Source organism: Mercurialis annua, linkage group LG6 (assembly GCF_937616625.2).
Source record: "Mercurialis annua linkage group LG6, ddMerAnnu1.2, whole genome shotgun sequence".
In the NCBI taxonomy this organism is placed as follows: domain Eukaryota; kingdom Viridiplantae; phylum Streptophyta; class Magnoliopsida; order Malpighiales; family Euphorbiaceae; genus Mercurialis; species Mercurialis annua.
This window is the reverse complement of record NC_065575.1, coordinates 31,904,633-31,915,135: the sequence shown is the minus strand read 5'-3', so window position 1 is coordinate 31,915,135 and position 10,503 is coordinate 31,904,633. Positions and strand designations below refer to the sequence as shown.

The 10,503-nt window shown below is 24.2% G+C and overlaps 1 protein-coding gene across 1 annotated transcript; it reads left to right on the top strand.

The window, feature by feature from the left end:
- Positions 1-379: 379 nt before the first annotated feature.
- Positions 380-10,033, top strand: LOC126687757 (uncharacterized). Its single transcript, XM_050382315.1, has 8 exons — positions 380-384; positions 689-743; positions 875-1,015; positions 1,652-1,810; positions 2,697-2,861; positions 4,491-4,637; positions 8,685-9,050; positions 9,773-10,033. The coding sequence occupies exons 1-8, from the start codon at positions 380-382 to the stop codon at positions 10,031-10,033; spliced, it is 1,299 nt and encodes a 432-aa protein (XP_050238272.1).
- Positions 10,034-10,503: the final 470 nt, after the last annotated feature.

Sequence of the window (10,503 nt, the reverse complement as noted above, 5' to 3'; positions counted from 1 at the left end):
TAATAAATTAATAATTCTAATAATTAATAAAAAAAATAGAAAACCAACTTCGTTCTATGATGGATAAAAAATAATTCTATTATTTAATAATTTACTAAAATTTAAAATACTTTCCATATAAATATTGATTATTAGAGTTTTATATGTTAGACATAATTAAAGTAGTTTTATCCAACACTTATTTTATTATATACTACATACAAATTAAGCTATTTTACTTTGTGAATATTATATTTTAATAATATTTTTTGTTAAATGTCAAGTTAATATTTTTTTGAAACTGGATATAACATTACTTTTTTTGGACTGAAAATAATAACAATAATTTTAGAGTAATTGTAAACTGTATTTAGTCTATGTACTTGTAATAATATTAAATATGCGGTTTGTAAATTAAAATGATTTAAAATATATTTATATTTTTATAATTGTTTATACTAATTTAATAAATTAATATTTCTAATAATTAATTAACTTTTAATCCAATATGTATATTAATTATTAGACAGTCTGTAAATTCAGCCAGAACATGAACTACCATATAAGTTTCACAAACATATATATAAAAGAGATTATTCACCTATTATTATTAAACAAACAATTTTTTACATAGTGCAATGGCTTACAGAATAGACTTTCTTGTCATTCTACTAGCTATATTTTATAATTTTCACTTTATAAATTGCAGAACAAATGACAAACTAAAACCACGCAAACAACATCAACCTCAAAATTTCATCCAGGTACATTTTTTTAATCTTAATACAATACTGCAACATTTATATTGATAATTTCTTGCGTTGAGGTATATTATTTAGGAAGAATATAGAAAGTTACTTTTAAATTCTTTTTGTTCTATATGTATTTTTTACAGAAACTAATAAAAATTCTTGTTTTTGTGTGTTTGTTTGGGACAATTAATTTGCAGACCGAGTATGGTGATGTCTATGATTGTATGGATATAAACAAACAACATGCTCTCAATCATCCTGCACTTACAAATCACACAATTATGGTTTGATTTACTGCTATATCAATTAACGGTTTATGATATATATATATATATATATAATGGTGAAAAAAATCAAAATTTTTACAATTTGTTGCAATATAAACCAAATTTTTTAATTTTTATAATAATAGTCAAATTGTATTTTTTTATTACAATAATAACTAAGCCTGAATTTTTTTATTGCAAGTTTGGCCATTAATTTTACTATTATTAAAAAAAAGCACTTAATTATTATAAAAATTAAAAAATTTGGTTTAAATTACAATAAATTTTAAAAATTTAGATTTATTTCATCATTAGACCTATATATATGTGTGTGTTGAAATTAGATTTTTTTTTTAACGATATAAACTCATTAAATATATGACGATTACAATAATATTGTTAAAATTCAATAATCTAAATATGATTGAACTTGGAAAACTAATGATGTAAAATGTCCAATATATAAAGGATGATGTCAACTTTGTCAATAAAATAAATAGTGGAGCGGGAAAATCAATAGACGGAGTGGGAATATCGCCACCCAAAAATATAGAGAAAACCAATAATTTTAACCTAATTAACAGTTGGAAACAATAGTTTTTAATTGTATATGATTCGAGTTACTAATATTTATTCTCTCAATCAAATGAAAAGTTAAAACCAAGTAAGGAGCTTGAAGATCGTATGCTAGCTCATGAACCGCTGATAAATTCAAGTCTAGGATTGAAGAGAGGCTGCCCATTTGGACGAGTGCCTATTCGTCGCTCTCCAAAAATTAGCCCTATCACAAAATCATGGAATCATGGATGGGAAGTAAGTTACATTTGTATTTATTTTAGGTTTAATTCTACCAAAAATCATCAACTTTCGTGTGTTTTTAATCTTTAACATAATTTTTTTTGCATATTTAACATTAACTTTCATTTTTTGGCATATTTGTCCATGGTTGCATTTTTCTTGAAAATTTGTGTCGATATGGATGCAAAACGGTGTTGTTTTACATCCAAAATTGTGCTGTTTTTCATCCGAACGGTCTCGTGGACATATATACCAAAAAATGAAAGTTAATGTTAAATATGTCAAGAAAAAAATTTATGTTAAATACAAAAAAACACGCGAAAATTGGTAATTTTTGGTGCAATTAAACCTTTATTTTAAGATTATTTATATACAATTTAAGGGTATTGTATAACTGTTAAAAATACTCTTGGTGGCTATTAAAAGTAGTATGCTATTAAAATTTGATAACTTAAAAAAAATCATATTTTTAATTTGTTTACTAATGCTATATTTTATTTTAACCGAAATTTTTTTATTCAGAATTGAACTATGTGTCGGCCACATATATCATGTGTCATCTACTCTTTGACATCAGCCCGTAAGAACAGCTAATGTAATTCTAAATTTTACTTCACATCTTTTAATACAATTATTAAAAAGATTATTAAAAGTATTTTTTATAATAATTGTTATATTGTTAATATAATTATTATATTTTTAATTTTAAAATACTAATTAAGTTGTGGAATATTCTATTGAAATAAAATGTTTATAGCATTAATAACAATAATGATAAAAGAGCATCCACAGTCAAACTGTAATAACGGAATACTATAGTAAAAATAAGAGTATTTTTTAATCATCAAATTGTAATGACGGAATAATACTCCAATTTCATGACAAAAACTTGCATTTTCAGTTTGCAGGATTATATACTTCCAAAGGAGAATACCATGGATCTAGAGGCGCTATAAGCATTTACAAGCCTAAAATTAATGTTAATTCTAAATGTCATAGTTCTGCTATGATATCATTTGAAAGTGGAGACGGCCTTAGCTTGAACCAAATACAAGTTGGATGGACGGTCAGTTTACTAATTAGATAATTTTAACTTAAAATTTAAACGGTTGGCTAGATTAGATCGATTGTAAGTTCAATTAGACTGTTTTTGAGTTTGATGAGTGTGTCACATCAACTTTTTATTAAACTCAACTTTATTACACAACATCTCATAATGGTTATATTTTAAAAAGTAAACTGATAAGGGATTCGCACCTAACTACATACTACTTTCTCTATAAAGAAACATATTCTATTCATATATAATTTTTATAAAATTACATATAAATTAAAAAATATTTTTAAAAAATATTATAACGGCTAAAATTTTACAACGGCTAATTTACAATTACATAAAAATTAAAATAAAAAAATAATAAACTAATAATAAAAAATAATATAATATAAGTTATTAAAAAATAGATTGTAGATTTCTTTTATATGTTAGATAATTTTTTTTTAAATATCTAATATAAAATTTTATTTATTAAATAAAATTTAAGAAAAAACTTGCTATATGAAAATAACATTAAATAGTAAAATATTAAATTATATAAGTATTTAAAAATAATTTTTTAAAATATAATAAATATTGTTTAATTAATAAAAAAATTAAAAATATAAGAGCCCACCATTGAGCGGTTGTCGTAGACCAACCGCTCAATGGTTATTGAGCACTTCCTATTTCTTCACAATGGGAAGTGCTCAATATTGAGCATTTATTAGACGCATCCACAGCCTCACCGTGGATGCTCTAATTTTAATTGGTTGAACTGATTAATACGGCCAATATGTTAAAATGATATTTTTTATTTTTTGATAAAAAAAATTGGTGTTTTAACGATTTGACATGTGTAAATTTTGGTCAAAAGGGCAAAAAAATCGATCAATTAATACGATTAGATTTTCGATTTCTTCCTTCTTTCAGTCTGAAAATGTCACTAGTTACCAGGGCCGTTCGATTCAATTTTAAATTAAACATTATATTTATATTGTTCTGATAACCTTTTTAACCTCATAGGTGAATCCGGATTTATATCATGATAACAATGTGCGAACATACACATCATGGACGGTATGTACTTAAAATATCAATTAACTTTTTTCCTATTTAAATATTATTTTCTCTTATTTTGCAAATATACCATGGAGCACACATTAGACAAAATAAAAACAATTATTATATGGAAAAATATTTTTGATTAAAATTCTATTTTTTATGGTCAAAATACTGGCTTTATATCAAATAATTATTCCTTTAACTTTAATGTAAATAAATTAACTATTATCTCTTTACTCTTTTGAAATACTATCCTACCAATTCAGGTCAAATTTTATCTCTGTGAATAATCTGATTCACATATTTTTGATATTAGGGGATGAAAAATAGCTAAAAGAAAGTTGATTTCATCCTTCTTGTCCACATAAATAAAATTTAGCATGAATTGATCAGATAGCTTTTTATTTCTTCTAATATGAATATAAAATTATTAAAATATAATAAATGGAATGTTTGTTTCTAAAAGTAGTATTGTTAGATAACTACAAAATATAAACTATTTTTTTCTAATATCTATTTAGTCTCTTAGAATATATGTAAAAATAAGACAGTATATTTTTTATTTTTTGTTTTTTATATAAATCATCTTGGCAGAGCGACAGTTATCAAAGGACAGGCTGCTACAACATGTTTTGCTCTGGATTTGTGTTAATCAGTCCTAATTTTCCTCTAGATATGGTTCTAACACCATCTTCTGTGAGAGAACCCCCAACATATGAAATATGGTTTGATGTCTCTCAGGTAACTTATTAGTCATTTAAATTGTATGGCAAACGGTTCAAAAAATTTCGATTTTTTCATGTCCAACTAAGTTTTTATTTCGATTTTAAATTTATTTTAATGATTAAAAATAATTTTGATTTAATTTAAAGAATTATTCCAATTCTCAAATTATAATCGCATGCAAATTATATAATTTTAAAATGGCTAAATCCATCCCAAAACTTATATATTTTGCTATTTTTGTTTAGAAAGTCCTTATCTAAAAAATGTTATTTTTTTAATTTCTATACTTGTCAAATTTTGATTTTTCATGCCCTTGTTCTTTTTAGTCCCCTTACTTATAATGCTTTTCTTTCCGTCACAAGAATGAGCTAGAAAATAAAAATTTTACAAGAATAGAAATTAAAAAGAAAATTTTTTTCGGAATAAGAGTTTCCTGAACAAAAGTTGTAAAGTATATAGTGAACAAAATTTAAAAAAATTACTCGTGTAGTAAATATGATAATCTGTAAAATAATATTTTGATTTTTAAACTTTATTTGTAAATTACTTTAATTTAGAAACTTTTTTTAACTCTCGTATTCTAATGTTTCCACATGTACTCTTTCTATTTCTTTTTTTTTCTTATAGATATAGTTTTTCTAATTTTATTTTAGAAATTAATTGAAAGCTTTTAGAGACCAGTTTAAATTATGTGTTTTATAAACGGTTCCAGGACTGTATTTTTAAAGCCATTTGAAATATTTCTAAAACTTGTTCTAAAATTAGTTTAGGATCAATTGCAAACTATGCTTATAAAGACCATTTAAAACTATGTGAAATTCTTAAAAAGAAATTATAGAATTATTTCTAAAAAACAATTTCAAACTCTACTTTTATAAAAGAAACAATGTTAGAAGCATATTTAGAGTAAGAAATTAAAGCGCACAACTAAAAAATCAACTCTAACAGTCATTTGATGGATATTTTAAGAGGTTACTTACATAAATACGTGTTTTGGTGACCTTAATGATGTTTAAATGCGAAAGATTTAATCTTTGTACTTTTACGTCTTTTGTTGTTGTTAACTTACAAATATATGTCACTCACATTTAACCAAGGGTTTAAAGTGAGTTTTCATTCGCAAATTGCAAACTCTTTGTCTGTTTAAAGGTTAGTTGAACTATTCTTCATATATGCCTACCTGATTTTATTTTTTTTAAATAAAATAATATAATGGTTAAATATTTTTTTGATGAATAGAGGCTAAACATTTATCGTGTATAAATTGCATTTTGTAAAACAAACCAAAATTGATTACAATTTTATAAATGATAAACAAATGGTGTTTATATATTTTAATATCTAATAAAATTTTAATTATAAAAATATATAAATTTTTGCCTATTAGAATAGTGAAAATTATAAAATAATTTTTTATAATTATTATAAATAAATATTTTATTTGAACTTTTTTATTATTTGCATCAAAATTAAATTATTATATGAATCTTTTTATATAGAGTAACATATTATTTAAAATGTTCGTAAATATTGTAGTTTCTTTTTTGAAATGTCTATCATTCAATTTTTTTGTATTTTTAAAAAAGTTCCTTTTTTACTTATGGTTATTTTCTGTGAAGTTTTTCTCATTACGAAGAATATGGATTTCAGCAGAATAAGAAAATTTAAGTATCCCGATTTTGAAAAAAATAATAATTTATATGTAATTTAAAATTAAATATGTATATCAATTTTTTTACTCTAACTACAGTTTAGTTATTTTATCAAACCTAAATATATTGTCTTAACTCTCATGTGTATCAACATTCATATATTTTAATGAAGAATAAAATTGAAATATAAACTACATCAATTTAGATATAATAAAATAATACTAATAAAAGAATATGACTATAACAATTTACTAATAAAACTCTACGAGCAACCGAAAAGCTATTAAAGAGCAACATACAAGCAACCAAAGAGTAAGAATTTATATATAAAGCGGAAATAATCTTCCACCTTTAGAAAAGCAAAGAAAATACAACCTTATTATGTATATAGAACAGAAAAATATATTCAAATTGCACTAAATACTCTTTATCCATAACATTTACAAAATTCATTAATTTGCTACAAACATTTTATGAGTAAAAGAAATGCAATTAGAGAGCAACTGTAAAGTAACAAGAGCACAACTATAAAGCAATCAAGAACAACAAAATATTTAAAAAAATAATAATTAAGTATTAATTAAAAAACAATTATTCACCTTTAGAAATAAAGATAATATAACTTTTTATGTGTATATAACTGAAAATAATTATGAAATTGCATAAAATATTCTTTATTAAAAAAATTCACCGACAATCTTTTTTTTAAATAGTAATATCTGAGTATATTTCAGGTAAAGTTTTGGTAGGTTACTATATATGAAAAATATATATATTTAAAGAAGTATTGTAAAAAGTTTAAATAAGAAAATCTTATAGACATAAAAACATGAAGAAGAAAAAGCCATAACTAATATATTATTAATTTTAAAATATAAAACTATAATTCTTTATCTCCTATTCACATATTTGATAGAAAAAAAGAGAAATAAATGAACTAAATTTAAATTTAAAATTATAAAATGTTAAATTCATGAAATTTGAATATAAAAATTTATTACAAAATTTGAATTAGCAATGCACGAGCAACGAAAAAGTAATCGACGAGCAACCAAAAATTGAATCAGAAATCGGTAATGTAATAGAACAACTTCAGATGTTTATTTTAAATGTACATGAACCATATTTATTTATAAACGTGCACTAGACTATGTCTATATTTTACTCGTCTATCTTATTGCATTCTTTAAAATGAATAATCCTTCTAAATGAAGGAGTCGAAAATGCAGAATAATGTCATAACTTGTAAACTATAAAGACATCTGCTTGAATTATTTTATTATTATTTTTTGTTATTTATTGTGATCACTTATTAGTACATTATTGAGTTAACAATTAAAACATGTTAGGCGTAAATGTATTTATTGTCTGGTTTATTAATTATAGATATAAATGTGCATTTACTTTCAGTTTTTAGTAATTTTCATGAGTTTTTAAGTAGTTTGTTAGTAGCTTTTTACTAGTTTTTAAATAGATCATTTGTAGTTTTTAAGACTCAGAAATCTTCTATGTTTAGATAATATTTTTCTATTAAATTTAAATAATGATTCAAAGTGCCTTTATAAAAAATAAATGACAGGTAAACATATATATTATTATAAAAATAAAATGAATTTATGATGAAAGCAATTTTAAAACTTTAAGATAAAAAAACTAAAATTAAAATGATAAGTATATAAATATAACAGATAACTATCTAAATTTTAAAAAAATACAAATGATAAGATTTAACTATAGAAGACAAGTGTCTAAATTAAAAAAGATTTTAAAAAATATATTTAATTATTAAAGATAAAATGTCTAAAATTAAATAAAAGGTGTCCAAATAATTTTTTTATATATTTTAGTTATAAAAGATATGTATACATAAAATTTGGTTGCTAAAATAAAAATATAAAAATAAAATAATAAAATAAAAATAAAAAACACAAATCAAATAAATAAGATTGAATAATAAAAAAATCAAAGAATTACTAACAAATAAATATATACAGTAAATTGAATATAATTAATAAAATTATTGATTTGAGAAAATAATAATATTTACAGTTAATAAAAAAGTTAGCACAGAACAAAAAACAGTGTGTGTATTGGTTTGACACAATCAAGGTGAATTTGACAAAATGAACGGGTACTAACAACGGGTACTAACAACGGGTACTAACAATCCCACTAAACAAATAAAAGCATATATATGAAGATCCGGAAAAAAACATAATTTTAAAAAGAGAAAACTAAAAAAGGAATACACTAGAAAATAAGCGTTTTGACTATGTATTTTCGTAAATATGATATAAAAAACGTAAGAAATATAATTTTCTTCTTTTTAAGTTACTTGATGGATATTAATTTTACTAATGTTTTTGTATTTTTTAGATATTATTATAAAACCTATTATATTGTTTTGAAGGATAAGGAGACTGGAGCTTGGTGGCTTGGAATAAATAAAGAGTACATCGTAGGTTATTGGCCAAAAGAAATATTTACAAGCTTGAACCAATTTGCTGATACATTAAGATGGGGAGGAGAGATTTTCACACCCTCATCGGAAGACTCGAGCCCTCAAATGGGAAGTGGACTTTTTCAAAATACGAATTACGATTCGACATGTTTTGTTCAGCAAATCGATCTTCTTAATTCTCACTTCAATACAATTATTCCTGATGAATCTTTTATTCAAATTAGCGAATCACGTTGCTACTTTGAAGGAGATCAATCGTACAAAAATGACATTGGTTATAGCTTTTTGTTCGGCGGCAAAGGTGGCACTGAACATGTTTGTTTAGAAATTGCTAATAATTAATATATAATTGAATTTTTCCTACATTTAAACTATATCGACATTTTCTTGTTGCACGAATAAAATTATTTTGTATATTTTTGTTTGATTATATACATTTGTGTAATTATATTGAATGATTGAAAATTAGTAAAAGCTATAGTTTATCTTATTGTGATAGCTTGATGTTGTTGTACTAAAACAATGAATAATCTAATTGATAATACTAAAATATAATTTATTATAATAACTTATTTTTTAAGATAAATTAATATATAAGTGAAGAAACAAATTATTTTGTAATTACCAGTGAAAGTCTCTCCTTTTGGAGTGTGAAACTCTCTCTTTTTATGATTTTGTCTAGATTCCTTTCAATCATGGCTGGAAATTTCAGGGGAAAGGAAATATCAATTCTCGAATTAATAAATCCCTAACTCTAATATTGACTCTAGACATAAAATATAACATTTATAAAATAAATTCAATTGCAATATTTATTCTTTAATCCTTTCCTCTTTTCGTAAATTGTTTTATACAATTTACAATTTCACTTTACTCAAATTAACTTAAGAATTTAAAGGTAATTCATCCATTTCTCGATTTATAATTCCAATAATTATAAACTTAATCTCTTAAAATCCATAAATATATCCATATTACATTATACCTTTTTATTTACTTTTATTTTTTACCTTATTTACTTTATTTCATAAAATCAGAATTTGACATTTTCCATTAAATTTTTCGTCGGAAACTTTATGTCCGAAAAATTTCAGATCGCGTCGCGTTGGGCCTTGGTGCCTAAGGGGCAGGGCACGTTGCCCTGTCCTTGGCTCATGGATCCTCGAACAGAACAGCGCACGTCGTGCCCTGTTCTGACGAGAGCTCTCTGCAACGAGCATGGCACTCTATGCCATGTCCTGTCAAGAGCTACCGGCAGCAGAGCAAGGCAACTTGTGCCCTGTTCTACCGGCACATGATATGGCCTTCGTGTCCTGTCCTGTTGTGCTAAGGCACAAGAAGTGCCGGATGTCGGGGCTCCTTCGATAAGAGGTGGCCACGGTTCATAACCCGACGATTCCGGTTTAAAACCGTCGGGTCGCGGTTCAAGAAAAAGTGGAATTAGACCAGAACCGCCTAAGAGACGATTCCATGACGGTTCGGAATCGGAAGGTTCCGATTTGGGACAGTTTAGAAAATTGAAAATAAAATTAAAATTTTATTACTAAAAAATGTAATTTAACAATAAAATAACTCACATGGATAGTATTACAAGAAAAAAAGTTTGTTGTTTTTTTGAAAATAAAATATTAACCAAAATTTTTACTAAAACAGATATAACATATATTTTATTGCAAAAATAAATATATTATATGATAAAGATATAATATATATTTTAAATATATAGTATATACTTTTATCAACGGGTTCGACCCTTGAACCGCCGGGT